Below are 25,786 nucleotides of genomic sequence, written 5' to 3' on the forward strand. Positions count from 1 at the left end.
CTACTATCCTGGGTGGAGGTCATAAAATATCCCTTAGGGGCCACGCAGCAGCAAGATCTGTGACCTGCTGTGTCCGGTGGACTCAGGTCATTGTATCAGGCTGGCCCTGGTACGATGTACCATGTGGTATCACAGTGCTCACATGTCAGTTGTAAACAATGGTTTTCATTCACAACCATTGTGTACTATTGTGATGATCTCTGTAATTGGTCACAGAGACCACATGGTACAGGGTCACAGCTATCACAATAGTACACAATGGCACATAAATGGATGCCATTCACAAAGTAAAAATGATTGCTTATACAGTGATCATCACAGTAATAAGCAATCACAGTATAGTATAAAAAATACTGGTTAGCTCCCCAGAGCAGTACACTCACTACTTAACATTGTAGCAAAGTGTCATTTCTTCAGTGTTGTCACATTAAAAGATATAATAAAATATTTACAAAAATTCAAGGGATGTACTCACTTTTGTGAGATACTATATATCTGCTGTCTTCAACTTGCTATATTCATTAGAAAGTGCTCTTTGTGTTAGAGATTTTTTCTCCCTGTTCACCACTGGGTGTGGATTCTTGGCATACACTGTGTGACAGATGATTAGAGGAAAGGCACACACCCCCCCTCCACATAGGCAGGGGAAGAAAGGAATGTGCAGAGCTGTGCTGTGAATAAACCAGCTCTCTGCTAATCTATTTATAGCACCCGCCCCAACACAAATTTCAGGCTGGCTTTATCTTGGTTGTCTGAGAACTTGTTAGAAGTTACCATGCTAATAACAGAAGAACTGAGCAGCAGAAAGACATGGGACTTTGCAGAGAGATAAGAAAACAATACAGATATATGTGCTTAGGTCAAATTTCATGAATCAGGTTTACATCCCTTTTAAAGCTGATTGCTGGGTTTTCTGTGACTTTAAAACAAACTATAGGAAGTCCCTGAGTTTTGAACACAATAAGGACTGTAGGTTTGTTCGTAAGTCGCAACACTGCATTTGTAAGTGTAACTTCCGAACAGAACACTGCATTCGTAAGTGTAACTTCCACCTGTGCATGGATGTGGGATGTTCTGGGCGCTTGTTATGTTATCTGGGGCTCTTCTGGCAATGCAGTACTTGTAGTACTGCAGTGTAGGATGTGTCCGGAGGTGCTCGGAGGTATCCATAGCGTAATACTGTCACAATAGCTAGTTTAATAAAAAGTAATGCACTTACATGAAGTTAAAATATCACAGATAAAATCAGAGCCGGCCGGCTGCAAACAAACTCCTGTCCTCCTAACATAGGAGCGTGGTGACATCAACACGTGTCCTCGCCCAGATGCGTTTCGTCATAGATGACGTTATCATCTATATCTATGACGAAACGTGTCTGGTTTTTGAAGGTTTTCCTTGAGGTGGTGGCACAGTTGATTTAATTTCTGATTCACCTGGGTGATCGGCACTAGATTGAATTATTTTCGTCCATCCAAGAACTACTGTATGGGCTTTCCATTTGTAGCGCGGACTTTTTTTCCCTTTATACAGTTTATTTGTGTTATCACATTGTGAGCTGCTGCTTTTTGGACTTTATTTTTTATTTTTAATTTATGTTTTTTTTGGTTTACAGTAATGTGAACTTCACAATTATTTTCACATATATTTCAATGTATATTATTTTCTGACTTAGCGCGGTTTTTCTCTTACCAATTTATTATATTGCAGCTTATAATTACATTGATGTTATGGCTGCATTTATTTTAATTTTTAGGTTTTCTTCTATTTTCACCTGGTGATCTGGCCAGTAGTTTGTTGTTTTTTTAACAGAACAAGCTGAATATTCACTTTCCTAACACTAAACCGCCTCTCCGCCAATCAGGTGCTCGGATCTGTTACCCATCACCTTATTGGGTGAAACGACAGGCGCTGTGATTGGACGCCTAGCAGTGGACAGGAAGAGAGGACGGGAGAAGACATTGAGTAGCTGTCCCACCGCCACCGAGACAGGGTAAGTACAGACGGTGGGCGGGGGGGCACACTAGCAGCGTTTGATATGGTACAGTGGTTGCGTTTGATGGGGCACAGTGGGAGCATTTGATGGAGCACAGTAAGGCTGCATTTGATGGGGCACAGTGGCAGGGTTTGATGGCACAGTGGCTGCGTTTGATGGGCACAGTGGCTGCATTTGATGGGCACAGTGGCTGCATTTGATGGGCACAGTGGCTGCATTTGATGGTACAGTGAGGCTGCAATTGATGGGGTTTTTTTCAGAATTTTTCAGTTTGGTTGTGCCCCCCCAAAAATTTTAAGCACCAGCCACAACTTGTATATACCATACCTGCCCAATGTCCCTGGAAGCTGGAAATCACTGAAGTAGACACTACTGCTTCAGTGATCTCCACTTGCTTCTGGGTACTCCGCCAAGCAGCTGCACTCCTGCTTACTGAATACAGCAGGCCGGCTGGGTGACATTTTCTGAATGAATGCAAAGCTTTCTCCATTGGACAAGGTGGAAAGCATTTACTGAATAGCTCCCATGCTAAGTGGCCAACCTCCTGTGTTCAAAATGCAAAATAACAGCCAAGTAGCAGGGATTCAAAAGCAAGTGGAGATCACAGAATTAGTGCCAAGTATGGCATATGCATAGTTCTATTGGTTCAAGTTGGACCAATTTAACTATGTATAATATAGCCATCCCTGGAATTCTTCTTTAATGCATATATAGCTTAGGAACTGCTATATGATTTGTATATAATCAGTTAGTGGTCTATCTCACTAGAAGAATAGCCCTTTAATTTGGAGACCAGGCAGGGGAGACCCCATTTTTTTGCCCCATTACATGTAGATATGGTGTGATTTCATCGCTTTTACATTATACAACAGGTTATATTTGTTCTAGCAACAACATTTACATTTCAAACCTCTACCAATTGGTAAAATATTGATGAATTAAAAGTAATTATGCAAATTGTAAAAGAGCAGTCCTAGAAGGTGAATAATTACAGCCAACACTGTCCTTTTTATAGGTTTGTTTTTAACTTACTACTGTAGGCAACAATCAGCAATGTACTGTACACTCACTGGCCACTTTATTAGGTACACCTTGCCATGTTGGACCCCCTTTTGCCTTCAGAACTGCCTTAAAGGCTAAGTTCACTTTTTTCTAAATTCCAGCTCCCTTATGTACCAATATAGCATTAATGAATGGACTTATTTTTCAGAAATAAACTAGCTTTCCATTAATTCTACACTGCCTTTCCTAACTCTCTTCATAGCTGTTTAAACACACTGCTCGATAAGTTCTGCCTTACTTCCTTGTCAGACTTTAGCTCATGACACAGGAAGGAGTAAATGATGATGGGCATGTGCTAATGAGATTAGCTGGCCAACTCCTTCCTGGGTCATGACCTAAAGTCTGTCCAGGAAGTAAGGCAGAAGTAATCGAGCAGTGACTTTATACAGCTATGAAGAGAGTGAGGTAAGCGCGTGTAGAATTAATGCAAAGCTGTTTTATTTTTGCAAAAGAAGTACATTAATGCTATATTGGTACATAGGGGAGCTGGAATTTAGGAAAAAAAAGGGTGAACAAAGGGTGAACTTAACCTTTAATTCTCTGTGGCAACAATTCAACAACAAGATTCTTTGCATGTGTTTAACCGTTTGAGGTTAAGGACTGTTAACACTATTGGTAGAGCTGGTATATATTATGAAATCACACTGAGTGGATTGTTAATTGGCAGAGCGTTGGAAGATACATACAGTATTTTATTAACAGTGCTCAGATTTATATCACTGGACCTTATTTTGTGTTCTAACACTAGGGGTGTATTTTTTTCAAAGAGGATGTTTTATTCACATTATTGAAAATAGAATAATTAAGCTTTATTATTTCATATTTACACACTGTTCACAGAATATTTTCAATTGAACATAGGTGTTTGTTAAAATCACATCATATTAGTTTATTTATAGATTCAACAAGATGTTGGAAACATTCCTCAGAGATTTTGGTCCATATTACCATGATAGCATCAGGCAGTTGCTGCAGATTTGTCAGCTGCACATCCATGATGTGAATCTTCCGTCCCACCACATCCCAAAGGTTCTCTAATGGATTGAGATCTGGTGACTGTGGAGGCCATTGGAGTACAGTGAAGTCATTTTCATGTTCAAGAAACCAGTTTGTGATGATTTAAGCTTTGTGACATGGTGCATTATCCTGCTGGAAGTAGCCATCAGAAGATGGGTACACTGTAGTCATAAAGGGATGGACATGGTCAGAAAAAATACTGTGTCGTGGCAATACTAGGTTGTGGCATTTAAACAATACTCAATTGGTACTAAGGAGCCCAAAGTGTGCCAAAAAAATATCCCCCACACCATTACACCACCAGCCTGAACCGTTAATACAAGTCAGGATGGATCCATGCTTTCATATTGTTTATGCCAAATTCTTGCAAAATTAGTGGAAAAGTTTCCCCAGGGGGCTTTTAGGCAGCAAAATATTTCTGAAAAATATGGTCCTTTGTTGTTGCTTGTGTCGACTATTGGAAATTTTATGCGATTTTGATTGTATCTATGCAATGCATTCTATCTCTGAATTAAATAATATTTTTACTAACATGGTTTCAGAAATATTTTGCTGCCTAAAAGCCCCCTGGGGAAACTTTTCCACTAATTTTGCAATGCTTTTTGGGGTGTGCAGCTATGTCAACTCTTGCATGTGTTACTTCACTTTGTTGTACTTCTTTTGGGTGGTTAAACACCCGTTCCCCTCCTAACACATGCGAGTTGCAATAAGAGTAGAGGTATATCCCAATTCTTTGAAAACACAGCAGATAATTTCCCTTCCAGTTACCTATTTAGGTATACACGAAGGCATCTGCAATAGGCAGAATTAGCCTAAATTTAAGGGAACCGTTAATCGGTCAAAATAGACAGAGCTAGGTAGCCAAGTCTAGGAGGAATAAACTCCACGGGTCAAATAGACAATATTTCTCCCTCCTTTTGTTTAATTTGGATTGGTGGGATCTAATATACCTCTAGCTCTTAAATTAGATAATAAAATCGCATCAATATACTCAACTTAGATAACAAAATTGCATCAATATATTATACACACCAACTAATACAATTTTAACAATCATGGTTGCCTTTCGGTACACACATTATTTATGATGTGTGTCCCGCATGGAGCGCCACGTCTCTCTTGTCACCTTTGGGCTGTTCCCTCTTTTCCACTCGGCTTCCCGGCACGGTGGGGAGATGCGGTTACCTGGCGTCTCCCCACACGTGCTTCCATGGTGGGACCCATTCTTGTTTGGGCCACTGGAGGGAGCTCCTCTCTGTGCCGGCGGCGTTCCTGGATCACTCATCATCACGCATATTGCGTCGGGGCTGACGGCTGTTGCCGGGGCATCGCCTTCCGGAACGCCGAGGGGGCCACGTCAACACCGCTGATTTTGCGGTCGGGTCTCCAGTTGCAGGGGGAGGATGTGGGGTGGAGATGAGCACCTGTGACCAATAGGTATTTAACTCTATTAAATAAAGGTGCAGCTTCCTGAGGATCTTTAGATGATCTCTAGATTGCTGCCAACACATGCAGGAAAGGTCGGAACCAATAAGTAATGCCCCGGTGACCACTCCCCCCTAAAACGTCACAGTCCCAGCATGCCCAGGGACTGTGATGACATAAGGGGGCGGGGTCTCCGCCTATATAAGTCACATCAGAGCTCTCAGAGAGCATTCCAGCCAGAGAGACCGTCATGTCAACATGGGAAGAAGAGAAGAAGAGAAGAAGCCCAGAAGTCCGGGCCTCCGCTGGCAAAAGAGCGGCATGAAGATAGCAGAGGAGCCGGCAGAAGAACTGGAACACCAGGAGAGGAGGCCAGAGAGTGTGGAGAAGAACCAACTGGACGCCAGGAGAAGAGGAACCGGAGGGACCCCCGAAGTCGGAAGAAGACCCCCCCCCGGAACTGTCTAATAAATTACTTCAAAGACCTGTGTAGTGCGTTTTTATTATTGACACTTTTTCCCTAGGTAGATGGGTAGGGGTACCATGTACCCCATACTCATTCACATAGGGTGGGGGGCTGGGATCTGGGGGCCCTCTTATTAAAGGGGGCTCCCGGATTCCGATAAGCCCCCCACCCGCAGACCCCGACAACCAACGGCCAGGGTTGTCGGGAAGAGGCCCTTGTCCTCATCAACATGGGGACAAGGTGCTTTGTGGTGGGGGGGCCCTCCGCAGGGTGCCCCCTCCCCCAAAGCACCCACCCCCCATGTTAAAGGCATGCGGCTTGGTATGGTTCAGGGGGGCTGCTCGCTCGTCCCCACCCCCTTTCCTGACCGGCCGGGCTGTGTGCTCGGATCGGGATCTGGTATGGATTCTAGGGGGGGACCCCACGCCGTTTTTTTGGCATAGGGGGTCCCCTTTAAAATCCATACCAGACTTAAGGGCCTGGTATGCCCCGTGCTCACCGCAATAGGAAAATGTGTTTTTCCTATTGCAGCAAGCGCGACATGCAATACCCTGCCCTTGCGTCGTATCTGGTCCGTCGGACCAGCATACAGAAGACCGAGACGAACGGGCTTCAAATCTAGGTACAGCGGACTTTTGGGGAAAAAAGGTCCGCCGGAGCCTACACACGATCGGATTGTGTGGCGGACTCTGGTCCGCCGGACCAAGTATGCCGGAAAGTCCGCTCGTGTGTACGCGGCATAAGTGCTAGTACTGGATATGTCCTGCCAGCTGCAGCTCATAGCATAGAATATATACATATACTCTTCATGATTTAAGTTTCTCAATATATTTATCATATTGACATCTTATACACATAGTCTAACAACAAGTAACAATAATATTTTCACCACTTGTTTATAACCTTAGACATTTCTTTATTAAGCACTTCACACTATTTCACTTTGTACAGGATTTTTTTTTCCCTATTCACATGTTTGGCACCTTTTTACACGTTTTTGTTTTGTTTTTGGCACATATCAATAACACTCGATTTATGTTACATTTCAACACATAGATCCCACGTCTCTGGCACATATAAATAACACTTTATTTATGCCATATTTTTTCACAGATACCATCACCTAGTTTTTTTCACACACTACCTCACCACTCAGTATCATCACCTTTGTAAGGTGATGTATGAGGATATAGAGTTTGTTTAAAGTGATTTTTCTCATCAAGTACTCTATACACTTAGTCCAACCTATTATATATTCACATATTACAATTTAAATCAGAAAATTACTAAAATATGAGCAAAGGGACAATATTAGTTGAGACCTCCCTATTAATTGTTTTGAATATTAAGCAGTCTGGCTATATAGGACAATACGGAACACTCACCCGGCATCCGCTGACCACATATTAATTTTTATAAATATCAAATTACAGGTGCCTCGCCCTACACCTTCCCCACTGGGTCCAAATGCGTGGCTCCTTACAAGCCCCGTGGACTATAGACATGCCCAGAGGGGACAGAGGGAATGAGCAAACATTGTGGGACCACCGCATGCAATGGTTTTTATTAATTCTAACTATGCGACACAGGCCCACCTTCCCATCCCCAAATGGTAAGTACTTCACCATATGTATGGAGATGTACTTTCAAAACCTTTAAAATATCATGAAATGATCTATCATGTTTTGTATATTGTAGAAAATCCTTAATGGAACTTTTTTAATGTATCTCTTTAGAATTTAAAAACCCTCCGAAGAAGACCAGAAGAGGAAAAAGGGTTGAAATGCATTGGGATATTAATGGGGATTCATATGGATAGTATTGATACAATGCAACTGTTCAATTAGAACTTTTTTAATGAATTGATTGCCATGGGAGATGGTCCTTTGTTGTTGCTTGTGTCATCTATTGGAAATTTTATGCGATTTTGATTGTATCTATGCAATGCATTCTATGTCTGAATTAAAAAATATTTTTACCAACATGGTTTCAGAAATATTTTGCTGCCTAAAAGCCCCCTGGGGAAACTTTTCCACTAATTTTGCAATGCTTTTTGGGGTGTGCAGCTGTGTCAACTCTTGCATGTGTTACTTCACTTTGTTGTTTATGCCAAATTCTGTCCCTACCATCTGAATGTTGCAGCTGAAATCGAGACTCATCAGACCAGGCTATGTTTTTCCAATCTTCTATTGTCCAATTTTGATAAGCCTGTGTGAATTGTAGCCTCAGTTTCCTGTTCTTAGCTGACAGGACTGGCATTTTCCTCCATACAACTGCCACTCACTGGATATCTTGTCTTTTTCTGACCATTCTCTGTAAACCCTAGAGATGGTTGTGCATGAAAATCCCAGTAGATCAGAAGTTTTTTAAATACTCAGACCACCCCGTCTGTTACCAACAACCATGCCACATTCAAAGTCACTTAAATCCCCTTTCTTCTCCAATCTGAAGCTTAGTTTGAAGTCATCTTCCCCACACGTAGATGTATAAATGCACTTTTTTGCTGCCGTGTGATTGGCTGATTAACAATTTGTGTTACCAAGCAATTGAACAGGTGTACCTAATAAAGTGACCAGTGAGTTTATAAAGGAGTGATGTCGAACTTTGGCACCCCAGATGTTTTGGAAGTACATTTCTCATGATGATCATGCACTCTACAGTGTAGTTGAGCATCATGGGAAATGTAGTTCCAAAACATCTGGGGTGCCAAGGTTCACCATCACTGGTATATAGGATCATGGCTGATCAAAATATTTCCCTGCGGCCCCAGAGCAGTGAATACATTTGATGGATGTCACCTTGTGCTATGAATACCTAATTTACTTGCATCGCAGCTGCCCCAACAAATTTTAAAAGGTCTGGGACAGTTGGCTGAATACCTCTGGTCTTACCCCCTTTGACCTGGTGTCACAAAGATTTTATATGAAAGATACCGGATATGCTTTTCATTGTGGTTAATTGTCTATTCTGGGTTCCTAAGGTGATACTTAGGTCCTTAAGTTCCTACTATTCTATTAAATCATTCTGGCAAAAGATCTGACAAATAAAGCAGAACTCCAAGTACAAAAATCTTAATTTAAATAAAACCTCAATAGCCACAAAGGATATAAATATGCTCTGTGTGCACCAAAGCCTTTAACAAACACAGGTATTGTGAAAAAAAAATACATTGACATCATTACTGTGCTGTGTGTAGGCTGTGCAGAGAATAGAATGATGGGAGGGAGCCAGCATGTCCACCCACTACAGGCTGCCTGCAGAAAACTACAGGATGGGGGAATAAAAGACCAGTTACCTTGCAGAAAAAGAGAACAGCAGTGACTGGTCTTTATTATAGGAAGCTTCTGCAGGCCTGATTTCCTTTTAGATCACTGCACAGAAAGAATACACACGCCACCAGGGCCGCCATCAGGAGCCCGAGGAGCCCACCCTAGCCAGAAGAAGGCAGGACGGGTGAAGGGGAGCTGTGCTGTGCATTACCGAAATGATTTCACAGCTTCTGCTGTTCTCGTGTCATTAAGCTCAGACATCAAGCTCTTTACTGCCATCTCTGGCTATTATGTGCATGTTCACCCCCTCGTGTGATCTGTACTATGCTTCTCAGCAACATGTCAGCTTTGTGAAAATGAGCAGGGACTAGGTAGGAAGACCTTCTTTACAAAGGTGGTGGCTGTGAGGGAAAGGGAGGGGGGCTGTTTGTGTACAGAGAGGGGCCAGAGCCTTGTGTGTTTACAGGTTTGTGTATGTGAGGGGCTGCCATATATACAGATGTGTGTGTGTGGGGGGGGCTGGCATATATACAGGTGTGTGTGTGGGGGGCTGGCATATATAAAGGTGGGGCTGACATATTTTCAGGTGTGTGGGGGGCTGACATATATACAGGTGTGAGCAGGGCTGATATATATACAGGTGTGTGGGGGGGTGACATATATATATACAGGTGTGGGGGGGGCTGACATATATACAGGTGTGTGTGTGGGGGGGGCTGACATATATACAGGATTGAGGGGAGGCTGAGTACGTACAGGTGAGGCGGCCGGCATGCGGATTCTTTAGGATAGCCCATGGGCAAGCCCTGAGAATGTTGGGGGTCAGAATCAGGGGGGCAGGCCTAAAGCTGTGTAGGGGGCCCAAAAATTTATGATGGCTGCCCTGCACACCACTTAATTTTAGACAATATATGCTTGTCCCAGAGTAACGCTTTAAGTCACATTCATTGTGAGTGTGTTACCTTCTCTATTCCTACCTCTACCTTTAAGGATTTTTTTGCTGTTCATTTGAAATGCTTAGAAATGCAAATGTTAAAAAACAAAAAAAAAAAAACAAAAAAAAAAAAAAAACTAAAACTAGGCCACAGCTGTGGATGGAAAAATCGTTTTTGCATATAACTAGCATAACTTCCAATCACATTTCTTGTGTGCATTACTTGCACTCTAAATTGGTATGAACATATATACTATATATTGATATGTTATCACTGCTATTTAGGTGGCTTTCAGCAAATAAATAATAAATGCAAAAAAAAAGAAAAAAAAAAAAGGTGGTGAGTTCTCTATGGAAATAGTGGAATTTAACATAAGTTGCCCAGACAACCTGTGACTATATGCAATCATAATTAATTCCTTACAGATACTATTTCCATACAGAAAATACAAATGTTGAAACAGGATTCAACAGCAGGTGATCATAGGTGCCTGCTACTTTGAATGACTTTTGGAACCATTGAACCTCTGAAATCTGGGATGTTCAAATAAATCGAATGCTGACTGCTTTCTAAAGTTCCAGAAGACCCAATATCCCTGGTGTCTCACACCTTTGTTGGCTAAGCATGATAGACACATTCAGTAGCAAATAGGCATTAGAAGCGGGAAGTCATAGGCACTGAAAAGTGCATAGGCATTTGAAGTTGGAGTGTGTAGTCTAGTGTTCCATTTTAGGATTTTTGGGGTGCAGCTAAGTGAATTAAATGGCATGTGTAGGCACCACAGGGTTCCTGCCACTGAGCTTTACTTTTTTTGAATGGAAAGGGCTGCTTTAAATGTGTACAGGCAATGGCATAGGCTGGTATCATATGCATGGAAATTCAATAGGATCTCCCAGCATGCTCTCGCAGCTAGCTCAACAACAGCTCAATATCATCCCGTTCACAACAGCTAGACATCATACATCATCACGTTCAATAATATCATACATATTCAACAGCAGCCTTCCAAACTATGTTGAACAGTATCATACATATTCATCAGTAAATTTTCAAATTACCAAATATAAAATTGTTATTATGTCAGTTCAGTACCTAGAAAATAAAATATACATGACTAAGAAGCAGTTTTCATTTTAAAGTATAAGAAACAAGATGACAAACTGATGAGAGTCAGAAACATATAAATACGGTGGCTTTGCTTCCAAACAAATACTTCTTTCAAATATAGCAGAAATTAGTTATCAGTCTGTGCTTGGCATTCAAAACATTTTGCTTCTGTGTGTGCTTCTGGATTCTGTTATTATTGCAGAGAAAAACATGTATTCTTAAAGTACCTTCATGGTGCAGCTCTACTGAATGCCACTTTCTTGTTGGCAGAGTGTAGTGGATGGGTAATTACAATAGACAGCAATTTGAACTCCAGTCATATGTTCAATAAATACTTTGTCAGGCAAGTTGCAGTCATTATTATTACTGGACCAAAAGACAAAATCACTAAACTTTTTAAGAAAAGATCATCCATACTGCCACCATTCTGTATGGTATGCCACAATGACAGTATTCTTCTATTTTACCATATTTATAACAATTATTACTGCCAAAATTATAACCCCCAAGGGAAAATGTATGAATCAATGGCAAAATCGGTAGTTTTACTGAAATCACTTTGCTCACCAGCACTAGTGGAAAGTCTCATGAAAAAAAATGTAAATAAATATACAGTAGCCTTCTTATCTATGGAAGTAAACAGATAATACCAGAAGTTTGATGTAAAAAAAACACAAACATATAAGTTCATCCTAAAACTAAAATCTCTGAATCTACTTGCATCCACAATCTAAGACTAATCTATCTAGCCCTGTAAAGAAGAAATTGCTATACACACCTTTTCTGAGATAAGGTTTGCAGCCGACAATGGCTTGGAAATGCCAGGGAAATGACATCACCCACAGAGTTACTATGGGGCTTCTGTTGTTGGCTGCCTTCTCTGAATCCGCCTCCACAGAAATGCTGCCGCTGACAGCTCAGCATGGACCAGCTTCTGAAGGGGTATGTATAGCGATTTCTTCTTTACAGGGCTAGATAGGTTAGTGTTAGATGGTGGATGCAAGTAGATTTAGAGATCTTAGCTTTAGGGTGAACCTCTAATTTAATGTGTGTTACCAACACATATTATATGTGAAGGTGCTCAATGTTAGAGTTGAACATAAGGCAAAACTATTGTCATTTTGGATAAAATAAGGAAGGGTTATAACCCCTTTAAGATTTTTTTTTCCATTTTTGGTGAGACTTCTTTCCACTTCTTAAAAATGAAGAAATCTATAGTTCGTAACAGGGTCACCAGAACTAGCTTTCCGTTAGACCAATTCCCCACTACAGTATTACTGTTTCGGGTAGACAACACAGAATTATTATTTTTTTTTTATTTTAACGAAAAAATTAAACATGACAAAAAGAGGGTCAATCCGAGGGCACAGACAACAACAAAAGCACGAAAGGTGTTTTAATCCTCCATCTAAAACTAAAAAAAAAGTTTTGCTTTTAGTTATACTGTAGATAAGTAAGAAGTGCTATGCTAGAAGTGATGATAATCACTGATATTAGAAAAAACATTCTTTTTTTTTTGATAGTTGGACAGAGTGGAAAAGGATTAAAATATATGCCAAATTCCTATTGCTGTTTGAGGTCTAATTGGAAGTGAGTGGAAAACCGTGTAACACTCGTGTAAAAAAAAAAACGCTGATAGGAGTCTTAGCCTTTCCCTAAACTAGCAAAAAAAGTTTTGTTTTTTTGCTGTTTATGTCCCATTTGGCTAAATGGTCTCATTTCTAACCCAATGTTATCACCAGGGTAAGAAGTTAAGATTATTCTCCCCAATGGTCCCCACGCAACAATAAACGGTAAATATGGCTGAGGTTCTACCTCTTACTCATTCTATATAAAACTGAAATAACATGCCTGGAGATACATTTTAATTCCAGAAGAGTCAAAAACACCCTTGGATAAAGTTTTATTATCAATGGATGGCAAAAGTTAATGCAGCTTTCAAGCAAGTGCACTAGGAATATAACTTACCAATAATTGCAGTAGAATAGCCTTCTGTTTTTAAAATTTCAGCAAATGTTATTTCATTCTGCGGTAGGCCACCAGAGCTTGCCGCGAACACAAAAGTACCAATCCTTGCCTCTGCAGCCATACCTAAGTGTGAACATAATAAACCATTATATACAATTTTGCAATTTCATAATGGAAGTATATTTGGTGCTGCATTTTGCTACCTGCTTTACAAACTATTTTCTTATACACAGAATAAGAATTTTATGACATTCAGAAGAAGAAAAACCTTTCCAGTATTCTCCGCATTGTTCTAGTTGCATACAAGAAAAGCTAACACTGACCCTAATTTTATTATTCTGTGTAATAAAGAATAGGGAAATAATAATAAAATATTAATAATGAACTGTCTACTCATTTACAGTTCTTAGCTTTCATTTGTATTATTTCTTTGGAAAAGGAGTAGGTAGGTGCACAGTAAGTTCTATCATACCTTACACATCACATAATTTCTCAGTGGTACTGATTTAAAATATGGAATTGTTGTCCATACCAACCAATAAGATGTTCATTTTCTGGCTTGTACTCAAAGGTGATATCAAATCTCACTTCCTGAGACTCTGTTATCTAGTTTCTTACAAATAAAATCCAGTGTGACCAACATAAATTGTTCTATAATAGCATACTGATATAACTAGTTAGTGAGCAATATGAGGAAGTGCTTCAGTAAATTTCTACTATATCTGTAAAAAATAATTCTATTCCAGGACTGAGTGAGCTTTTTTTACTTTCACTGAATTATCTCCAGGATCATTATTACAGCATTTCAAACAATAATTCTTATTTCTGATTCACTGAGTCTTAGCAGAATGAAGTGTTTTTCAAGATGTTAAAAAGATCAGTTTGGTGTAATTAATCTCATCAATGCACTGTGTTGTTTTAAAAATGTTGTATATACAGTGGGGACGGAAAGTATTCAGACCCCCTCAAATTTTTCACTTTGTTATATTTCAGCCATTTGCTAAAATCATTTAAGTTCATTTTTTTCCTCATTAATGTATACACTGCACCCCATATTGACAGAAAAACACAGAATTGTTGACATTTTTGCAGATTTATTAAAAAAGTAAAACTGAAATATCACATTGTCCTAAGTATTCAGAACCTTTGCTGTGACACTCATATTTAACTCAGGTGCTGTCCATTTCTTCTGATCATCCTTGAGATGGTTCTACACCTTCATATGAGTCCAGCTGTGTTTGATTATACTGATTGGACTTGATTAGGAAAGCCACACACCTGTCTATATAAGACCTTACAGCTCACAGTGCATGTCAGAGCAAATGACAATCATGAGGTCAAAGGAACTGCCTGAAGAGCTCAGAGACAGAATTGTGGCAAGGCACAATTCTGGCCAAGGTTACAAAAAATGTATGCTGTACTTAAGTTTCCTAAGAGTACAGTGGCCTTCATAATCCTTAAATAGAAGATGCTTGGGACGACCAGAACCCTTCCTAGAGCTGGCCGTCCGGCCAAACTGAGCTATTGGGGGAGAAGAGCCTTGGTGAGAGAGGTAAAGAACCCAAAGATCACTGTGGCTGAGCTCCAGAGATGCAGTCGGGAGATGGGAGAAAGTTGTAGAAAGTCAACCATCACTGCAACCCTCCACCAGTCGGGGCTTTATGGCAGAGTGGCCTAACGGAAGCCTCTCCTCAGTGCAAGACACATGAAAGCCCCTATGGAGTTTGCTTAAAAACACCTGAAGGACTCCAAGGTGGTGAGAAATAAGATTCTTTGGTCTGATGAGACCAAGATAGAACTTTTTGGCCTTAATTCTAAGTGGTATGTGTGGAGAAAACCAGGCACTGCTCATAACCTGTTCAATACAGCCCCAACAGTGAAGCATGGTGGTGGCAGCATCATACTGTGGGGGTGTTTTTCAGCTGCAGGGACAGGACGACTGGTTGCAATTGAGGGAAAGATGAATGTGGCCAAGTGCAGGGATATCCTGAATGAAAACCTTCTCCAGAGTGCTCAGGACCTCAAACTGGGCCGAAGGTTTACCTTGCAACAAGACAATGACCCTAAGCACACAGCTAAAATAACGAAGGAGTGGCTTCACAACAACTCCGTGACTGTTCTTGAATGGCCCAGCCAGAGCCCTGACTTAAACCCAATTAAGCATCTCTGGAGAGACCTAAAAATGGCTGTCCACCAATGTTTACCATCCAACCTGACAGAACTGGAAAGGATCTGCAAGGAAGAATGGCAGAGGATCCCCAAATCCAGATGTGAAAAACTTGCATCTTTCCCAAAAAGACTCATGGCTGTATTAGATCAAAAGGGTGATTCTACTAAATACTGAGCAAAGGGTCTGAATACTTAGGACCATGTGATATTTCAGTTTTTCTTTTTTAATAAATCTGCAAAAATGTTGAATAATTCTGTGTTTTTCTGTCAATATGGGGTGCTGTGTGTACATTAATGAGGAAAAAAATGAACTTAAATGATTTTATCAAATGGCTGCAATATAACAAAGAGTGAAAAATTTAAGGGGGTCTGAATACTTTCCGTCCCTACTGTATATATATATATATATATATATATATTATATATATATATACACAGTATCTCACAAAAGTGAGTACACCCCTTACATTTTTGTAAATATTTTATTATATCTTTTCATGTGACAACATTGAATAAATTACACTTTTCTACAATGTAAAGTAGTGAGTGTACAGCTTGTATAACAGTGTAAATTTGTTGTCCCCTCAAAATAACTCAACACACAGCCATTAATGTCTAAACTGCTGGCAACAAAAGTGAGTACAACCCTAAGTGAAAATGTCCAAATTAAATTGTAAATATTTTGTGTGCCCACCATATTTTTCTAGCACTGACTTAACCCTCTTGGGTATGGAGTTCATAGGTTGCCACTGGAGTCCTCTTCCACTCCTCCATGATGACATCACGGAGCTGGTGGATGTTAGAGACCTTGGGCTCCTCCACCTTCCATTTGAGGATGCCCCACAGATGCTCAATAGGGTTTAGGTCTGGAGACATGCTTGGCCAGTCCATCACCTTTACCCTCAGCTTCTTTATCAAGGCAGTGGTCATCTTGGAGGTGTGTTTGGGGTCATTATCATGTTGGAATACTGCCCTGTGGCCCAGTCTCCGAAGGGAGGGGATCATGCTCTGCTTCAGTATGTCACAGTACATGTTGGCATTCATGGTTCCCTCAATGAACTGTAGCTCCCCAGTGCCAGCAGAACTCATGCAGCCCCAGACCATGACACTCCCACCACCATGCTTGACTGTAGGCAGGACACACTTGTCTTTGTACTCCTCACCTGGTTGCCGCCACACACTCTTGACACCATCTGAACCAAATAAGTTTATGTTGGTCTCATCAGACCACAGGACATGGGTCCAGTAATCCATGCCCTTAGTCTACTTGTCTTCAGCAAACTATTTGTGGGCTTTCTTGTGCATCACCTTTAGAAGGGGTCTCCTTCTGGGACAACAGCCATGCAGGCCAATTGTGCTGCATATGGTCTGAGCACTGACAGGCTGACCCTTCACCCCTACAAACTCTTCAGCAATACTGGCAACACTCATACGTCTATTTCCCAAAGACAACCTCTGAAAATGATGCTGAGCATGTGCACTCAACTTCTTTGGTCGACGATGGCGAGGCCTGCCTGTTTTGATTGGAACCTGTCCTGTTAAACCGCTGTATGGTCTTGGCCACCGTGCTGCAGCTCAGTTTCAGGGTCTTGCCAATCTATAGCCTTCGTATAGCCTAGGCCATCTTTATGTAGAGCAACAATTATTTTTTTCAGATCCTCAGAGAGTTCTTTGCCATGAGGTGCCTTGTTGAACTTCCAGTGACCAGTATGAGAGAGTGAGAGAGATAACACCAATTTAACACACCTGCTCCCCATTCACACCTGAGACCTTGTAACAATAACAAGTCACATGACACCAATGAGGGAAAATGGCTAATTGGGCCTAATTTGGACATTTTCACTTAGGGGTGTACTCAGACTTTTGTTTCCAGTGGTTTTGACATTAATGGCTGTGTGTTGAGTTATTTTGAGGGGACAGCAAATTTACACTGTTATACAAGCTGTACACTCACTACTTTACATGTTAGCAAAGTGTCATTTCTTCAGTGTTGTCACATGAAAAGATAGAATAAAATATTTACAAAAATGTGAGGGGTGTACTCACTTTTGTGAGATACATACTCAGGAGCAGCAGCGTTTTAGGAGAAAAAAATGCTTGATGCCTGTAAAATGTGTGTAAATGCGTCTAAAAGCGTGTGCTAGGTGAGCTAGGTGAGCTTGGCACTTGAGAATTAATTCATTTAATGGGCAAAATAAACTATTATTCTGGCCAAGGAAATTAATTATTGCTCAAGCGCTTGAAGTGCTTAAACACGTTACACACTTTTACAAGCATCAAGCGTTTTTTTCTGCCAGAACACTGCTGCCAGGAGGAAAGGCATCTGGGAGTGATAGCAAAATGTCCAGTGTGTATGAGGCCTAAAGTGTATTTCAAATTTTGCAGTCAAATTAGGATAAGACCTGTAATATATTACATGTTCCCTTTCACATAGCACCAAAATAAAATTGTTGCCTACCTTTTTTTTTTGCTTTAACCACTTACGGGCCACCTGCCATCATTATACGGTGGCTCTTTGAAGAGCAATATCCTTGTTATGGCAGCAGCAGATAGCTGCCATAAACCCAGTATCCACTTCTTCGGCGGGCGGTCCGCTTTCAGATAAAAGTGGTCTCAGTGGCAGTTTTGCCGCAAGATCACTTTATCGGTGGAGGGAGAGGGCCCCCCTCCCGCCGTGCTCCAGTGCCCTCCGCCGCTTACCAGAGCCGCCGGCAGATCCAGAGGCGATTGGATCCTGTACCCTCTGTGGAGTGAGGGGAAGATGGCCCCCACCCGGCTCCATACCATTGCAGGGCGTAAAAAACGTCAAAACGTCACTTCTGCTCATAGCTCTTAAAGGGACTTTTTTTTTCCAAATGACATTTTTTTTATTTTATTGCATTTTAGTGTAAATATGAGATCTGAGGTCTTTTTGACCCCAGATCTCATATTTAAGCGGTCCTGTCATGCTTTTTTTCTATTACAAGGGATGTTTTACATTCCTTGTAATAGGAATAAAAGTGACACATCTTTTTTTTAAAAGAACAGTGTAAAAATAAAAACTAATAAGTAAGATAAATAAGAAAAAAAAAAATTTTAACGCTCCCCATGCCGAGCTCCCGTGCTGAAGCGAACGCATACATGAGTAGTGCCCGCATATGAAAACAATGTTAAAACAACACATGTGAGATATCACAACGATCGTAAGAGCAAGAGCAATAATTAGCCCTAGACCTCCTATGTAACTAAAAACATGCAATCTGTAGAATTTTTTAAACATCACCTATGGAGATTTTTAAGGATAAAAGTTTGTTGCCATTCCACAAGCGGGCGCAATTTTGAAGCGTGACATGTTGGGTATCAATTTTCTCGGCGTAACTTCATCTTTCATAATATTAACTAACTTTTAACTAACAAATATGGTATGACAGAAACTATTGCAATGACTGCCATTTTATTCTCTAAAATCATGTTTAGCCTTAAATTATGTTTCATTGCATTATCATTTGTACCCCTATACTGTATACAGTGGTTATATATGGGATTGGTAAAGTTGAATTATATTTATATGCATGGTCCAAGCATGGGCACCTTGTAAGCACTTGTACAAATATATACTGTATATATACTGCATACAGCATAAATATAAAGAAAGCAGGCTTTCCTTTGAGGTATTCTCAAGCTCCTTAAATTCACAGCAACGTGCCTGTGGTCCAGATTCAAACAAAGCAGCCGTATAATTAAGCAGGCTGGGTCTAACTAGCTATAATTTAGCATTAGGGAGCACATTTTAAGGAGGTACCATGGTGCAGCAATGTGACTTCACATATATTTGCTATGTACTAGCTAGCTGAATCAAGCACTAGGGAGAAATTTTGAAATGTCTAACATAAAAAATATTAAAATAGATAGGAGTATTTGCTGACTTTAGACAGGTATATAACACCAACAATTTCTGTGGTGTTTTATATACATATTTTCATTCAATCAGTCTCCTGCAAACTCCATGCTCCCAGTTTTCAAACACTTTACAATTTAAGGTCCCTATCTCACATGCATATTTTAAGAAGACCCCCGCACATACTAGGGCCCATTTAGACAGGAACAGAACCAATTGCTGTACCAGTATCCTTAGGATGGGGAGTAAACCTGAGTACCCAGAGGAAAACCACAAAAATACAAGGAGAATATGCAAACTCCATGCAGACAGCATTCTGTATATAATTCAAACTGGGGACCCCAGCACTGCAAGGCAGAAGTGTCCAACCATATAAGCCAATGTAGACAGGGTAGTCTTAAGGCAATTTCACATTGCCAAACTGTGGTTTGGCCATAGCACAGGTGCAGCGCAATGTACCTGTGGCTTTTGTGTCAATTACCCTTGATTTTTTATAGACTTCTATTAGATTGTGCGTTTTTGGTGCATTTTCTGAAAGCACAATAGAGATGCAGCATGCAAGACTTTGGAAAATGCACCAAAACCATGCGATCCAATAGAAGTCTACCGCAGATAATCTGCACGAAAACTGTGGATACATTTTGCTGCACCCACACTGTGGCTAAACCACAGTGCGGCAGTGTGAAACAGCCAATAGATCAACATGCAGTTTTAAACTGAATTGAAGTAAAAGACAAACAAATAAAAGTCCAACTTTTAAAGCCGTTACAGCAGCAGTATTCTTCTTTTAGAAAAAAAGCTTTGAAACATAAGAATACAAGCTGACAGTTGAATGCAATCCTGCCAGTGTAATATGATTTTCCCAACCCTGTAACTGCCACTTTTGATGGACAGCTTGGCCTGTTACAGGAAGCAAGAAAATCCTACCTACTAGCATTTGATTTTTTGTTTTTGTTTTTTGTTTTAAATAAATTTTAGTTCCACTTTACTACAGCCATTTTTTTTTCTAAGTCCCTGTTGTAACATTGTTTTTATAACTTGTTGATCCTTCCAGTAGATCCCTAACATTGCAAAACAAACTCTGCGTGTTTCTTTTGCCAAAAAAAATTCTGTATTGCCTGCTAGCACTTTTCTTCTGATTGTACACTGAGCCATGCATGTACAGCTCAGTATGTAATCTTAGCATGCCAAGATTGTGCCATGATAAGTCATGTCACACATCTCTGGTCATCACACATGGCTGAAGACACCATTTTTAAATGTTTCTAAGTTGTTTATAAGGTATATAATGCGTGTATGTATATATATATATATATATATATATATATATATATATCTACAATAGCTTTTTTCTCATTAAATTTCGTAGCATAAACTCCAAGGACATCCAAGGATAATTTACAGTTGTACAGTTTAACTTTCTGGCATAGAGACCACAGCTATTTGACCTGTATAGAGAAAAGAACATTTAGTTAAAGAGTAAGTTAACAAGTCAACTCTAATGCCGCGTACACATGATCTGATTTTCCGATGGGAAATGTTGGATGTGAGCTGCTTGCCATGGCCTCCTCCTGACTGAGACTTTCCTGTGTATGAAAATGGTACATAGTTTTAGGTTATTGGTCATCAATCACACACAATTTTTAGCTCATAACTCTTGCAAATTGAATGTTAACAAATAGAAAAGACTATCATTCTGACCCCAGCATTTTTCATTCTTGTCCCAATCATTTTTGGCTACTACTGTCTATTGATATGTAAACCACTTTGTTAAAGCAGAAATTAGTGATCAATAACATCTAGTTAACATCATTCAATTTTTGACAAGAAATATCTTCAACAATGCTATACCTGGGTCAAGCTGGGCTCCTCCACATCTTCCTGGGTGGAAGGCCCAGGTTGGACCTCAGGAGTCTCAGCTGATGTGGAAGGAAGTGTTGATAGCGATGGCCTGGGTTCCATCTGGTTGGACAAAAAAACGCAGACTGTGGTAGTACCACAGCCTGGGGACATGTACGTCCTCTGCTGCTGCTCCAGATCTCTGGGAATCCTGGACTTTCTTGCGCTCTCTATTATATGTGCTCCTCAGGTCACCAATTTTGGCCTTCAAATAGTTGATGTCTGCCGTGGAATATACAGGCTTCACCAATTCCAACAGTTTATCCAGCACTGCCTTCCTCTTTTGCTTGTTCGAATAGTCCCTGAATTGGACTTGCCAGAGACATGGCAGCTCCCTGTACTTGTCTATGAAGTTGGGCAGGAAGTAAAGGGCTGTGAATTTAACCACCATTTTATCTGCAAGACACAACACAAGACAAACCGTAATGTCAGGCTAAACTCTGATAATCTTGTCCCAATATAGGCCTCAAACTATAAGCAGTATAGGCCACTAACTACTAATGCCCCAAGTTACAATTGTACCTTAGTTTGAATGATTGTCCCTAACGATGCTCCATCCTCCACACACTGAGCATGCGTCAAACTCTGCCCCGTCTAACTTTCTAGTGTATTCCCTGCCTCTTCTCTTTCGGGGCAGTGGGAAAGCACATGGCGGAGACATAGCAGGTGTGTGCTGAGAGCAGCAACGATGAGGAAAGATCAGAGCAAGGCAGTTCCAGATCCAGAAGGAGATATAAGGCCTCAAATATGTCCTTTGAAGAGAAGGTGGAGATGGTGGACATCTTGAAGAGAACAGACTATGATGGGAATCATGAACCGTACAGAAACCCAAATGTGAGAAAGGTCAAGATCATGATTAAAGTTGTGAGAAGTCTGCACAGGACTTTTGGGGTATGACGATCCAAGGAGCAATTGAGGAAATGCTGGTCAGACCTGAAATTGAGAGAACGGGATTAGTATAGAAAGATCAGGAAAGTGCTGCAAAAAAGTATTTGTCGTGTGTTCCTATTATTACTTTTGTGCTGGTTCATGTGCTTTTCTTTACTGTTGTACAGTTTTAAAATGCCAAGATTGAGGTTCGTGGGCACAGTAATCGTTCATATTAAAAATCGTTTGTTCGACCACTAATACAATGTTTTTGGCAGATGCAGGTTAACTACATTTGTTCATGCCTATTTTGATTAAAAGAAGTTTATTACATTGTTGTCTAGATGTGTTTGAAACTATAATGAAATGACAACTTGATTCAGTGTAAGGAGAGGACACTCAGCAGCTGTTTACACATCTGGATGCAAGAGCACTAGTGTGGGACACCATAACAACCTTTTTATGGTGTCCCACGCAGGTGCTCCAGTCGATACTAGGGGTCTCCTCATGTGTGAAACTTGCACAAAACAGGTAAGTATTCCAGCTTTTGAAAGGGAAAAAATCATGTCTTCAGCTTAGAACTCTGGCAAAACAGACAATAGGATGACACTTCCAAGCAATGTTTCATATTACTATTTCTAGCCTCAAATATCTGTCTGCTAAGTATGCCATTTTTGTATTCACATAGGGGAGAAAAGAATCGGGACATCTGAAGACACCAGTAACCCCACACCTCCTGAAGAAGGGGAACTCAGCACACAACCTGAGGATGTGGATTCAGAACCTGAGGATGTGGATGCAGAGGTTTGGGAAGTGGTCGAAATGGTGTCGACAACAGGTCAATGTCTGAGACCACAGCTTCAGGTAATAAATTGATGCCAGCATATAATACATGGCGTGTTTTTTTTTTTTTTATGTGGATGTTGTGGAAGAAGAAACTCACTTCAGCAATGCAAGTGCACAAGTACTCATCAGTGAGTTCATTAGGTGTGCAGTCGGGATTTAGAAAAGCTAAAGCAAAATATCAATGATGTTCAAAAAAGACTGACCAACATCATTGATGTTTTAGGCAAAATCTAAACCAAAAAAATGTAAATTTTGTTGTTATTGTTGTACAATTTTTAAAAGTTTTAAAGTAATTGCAAAGCCAAATTTTGAAGATGCACACAGTGTGTCAACATGTGCTATCTGCCATCATTGGATATCAATGTACACGTTTTGTGGGTGCAACCCCTTCCTCCAAACTAAAGTAGGTGAGAGAGGAAGGGGTTGCACCCCCAAAACACGTCCATTGATCCCCCATGATGGGAGCTAGCACATGTTGATACACTAACAAAACCACTTTGCACTACAAGTGCAATGCAAGTGCACTTGAAAGTACACTTGTAGGGCAAAGTGGATTGTCATTTCTGAAATAAGGTACAGTGTGTTAACATGTGCTAGCTCCCATCATGGGGGATCAATGGACATGTTTCTGGGGTCCAACCCCTTCCTCTCACCTACTTTAGTTTGGAGGAAGGGGTTACACCCACAAAACACATACATTGATATCCCATGATGGCAGATAGCACATGTTGACACACTGGGTTTTGTGGCTTTACCAAAATAGATGTAGGGAAAATACACACATTTTAGGCATGCGATCATGAGGGAAATGCAAATTTTCAGTTCCAATTTGTGTGCATCTTCAAAATTTGGCTTTTACAGGGCTGAGATCACCCCATCTGATGAAGGCAAAATCAACACAGTTTTGACATACTAATGTCTCAATAGGCCTTCACTTTAGCAAAGTTGAACTTTGTAAGTTCCTGAGTTGAGGATGTGTATGTTCTGGTTTTAAACATGCCTGTTTAGCCACAAAAAGGCTATATACTGTCAAACCAACATCTATATACACCAAGCTGTTGGTTTGTTAAAAAACCCTTTTATAACACACTTGTGAATATGCTTGGATGTTTTATACTCAATAATGTGTGGCTTCTTCTTTAAATGCTTAACACCAGTTTTTTTTTTTAGGTGGTGTAGTTACAGTGACAATGGGGGTATTTACTAAAGATAAATCCATTTTGCACTACAAGTGCACTTGTAGTGAAAAGTGGATTTTCCTTTAGTAAATAACCCCCACTGTGCTGTAAAATTTGCCAAAATCTGGCCATTTTAGGGACTCCAAGCAATTCATGGAGTTGAAAAGGATGATTATTTTTATCATTAATGCATTACATACATTAACAACAAAAACATTGTGTGTGTGTAGCAGACCCACAGCACAACATAATAGTTAGCTGAAGAAGATATTGTCACCTCATGTATCAATTAAGTTACGTTTGCACTATTGAAGAAAATGGCCAAAAATAAAAGGCCATTGGAGAACCTAGGAGACAGATAAGAAACACAAGCAGTACATCAAATGAAATATGAGTTTAGTTTTTACATTTTGAACAGCTTCCACATTTTCTGGTAAATCAATTGCCCTCCTACCCATGAAGTACTCCACATAGTTTTGCCGTACTTCACGGGCGCTTTGAGGGGGCAAGCCAGGATGGCCACTTTCAAGCGATGTCATTGTTTGTGCCGGTGAAAAGTCGGCCTCAGTCGCTACTGAGACCAAATAGTTGGCTGCATTCTTCTGTAGGAAATTATGAAGAATGCAGCAGCTCAAAATTATGTGATTGAGTTTGTATTCGGCCATGTTGATGGCCGTTTGGAAAAGCCGGAAAAGCAGGTAATTAAAAACCCTCTGCTCTGGGATCACGGTCCTCATGGGGAATGGTAACAAAAAGGTAAAAACCACTGGAATCCACTTGTGTTTAAGTGTCAAAAATTATAATAATAATGATTGATCAGCCGATACGGCTATATGACGGGGTATCTCCCTAGTAGCAGAGTAATAATCTAGTGAGAAAAAAAGGGGGGGTTGGGACCAGAACAGTTCCAGGACTGCAATCAATGGGAGAATCACAATGGTATTGATTATTGCACAGTACTATAAAAATATATAAATTTCACTGATGTGGCACCAAGGCCGTATGAGTGAGATGGGTTCCCTCACAAAAAACATCAACACTAACATGTATAGCACACTGTAGAACAAAAAAAAGGGGTGATAATAAACAACGTTGTTACATTAAAAACAAGCATGCTGGTACACCCTCCCCCATATACGCAGATCGGCTCTGAGCGGTGGTCTCCCTGAAATGATATGATAAAGACCCTGAGCGTATGAGGCCCCCCAAAAAACTGACTTCATGTAACCTTGTACACTAATGCCCTGGCATGGGCTTGATGAATGAATGGTGAAGGAGTCAGTAGGCGTGCATAATAAGCAGTGAAACCGTAGATTGTATGTGATAATAACAAGCATGTGGCTAACAGTGAAAGCCAGGCTAGTGCAGGATATGGTCCAGTAACTATGTATCCATGTATAAATCGATCAGTAAGTCTCCAGAATTCCAAAAAAAGATAGAGGCACACTTGAATATACACAGTTCATTCAGCAAATGCAACAGACTGTAAACACCTGCCAGGGTGGTTCAAAACACAGTGCTGCTGCAGCCTAGCCTGATAGCAGCAAGCTGTGACCATAGGTTTAAGTGTGTGTAAAGACACAAATAGCGGGGAGGTAACTGTCCCTGTGGGGTTCTTACCCTTCCCTCATCTGAAGTCACTGAGTCCTTACTGGGGGTGTCTCACACGCTGTGGTTCCGGCTGGTGAGGCAAAGAAAAGCTGCTGAC

At 40.6% G+C, this 25,786-nt stretch overlaps 1 protein-coding gene across 5 annotated transcripts in view; it reads right to left on the bottom strand.

The window, feature by feature from the left end:
• STS (steroid sulfatase) overlaps positions 1-25,786 on the bottom strand; it is a 496,435-nt gene that overhangs the window by 284,896 nt on the left and 185,753 nt on the right. For 4 of the 5 annotated variants that reach the window (XM_073616370.1, XM_073616374.1, XM_073616371.1 and 1 more), the window contains one exon: positions 13,243-13,365. In XM_073616370.1, the coding sequence (XP_073472471.1) occupies positions 13,243-13,365 (123 nt within the window). Of the gene's footprint in view, positions 1-13,242; positions 13,366-20,800; positions 20,875-21,139; positions 21,584-21,709; positions 21,962-25,786 lie in introns of those variants that run through there. The other variant, XM_073616373.1, reaches the window with a different exon arrangement.

The sequence above is a fragment of the Aquarana catesbeiana genome, linkage group LG02 (assembly GCF_042186555.1).
Source record: "Aquarana catesbeiana isolate 2022-GZ linkage group LG02, ASM4218655v1, whole genome shotgun sequence".
Taxonomy (NCBI): Eukaryota; Metazoa; Chordata; class Amphibia; order Anura; family Ranidae; genus Aquarana; species Aquarana catesbeiana.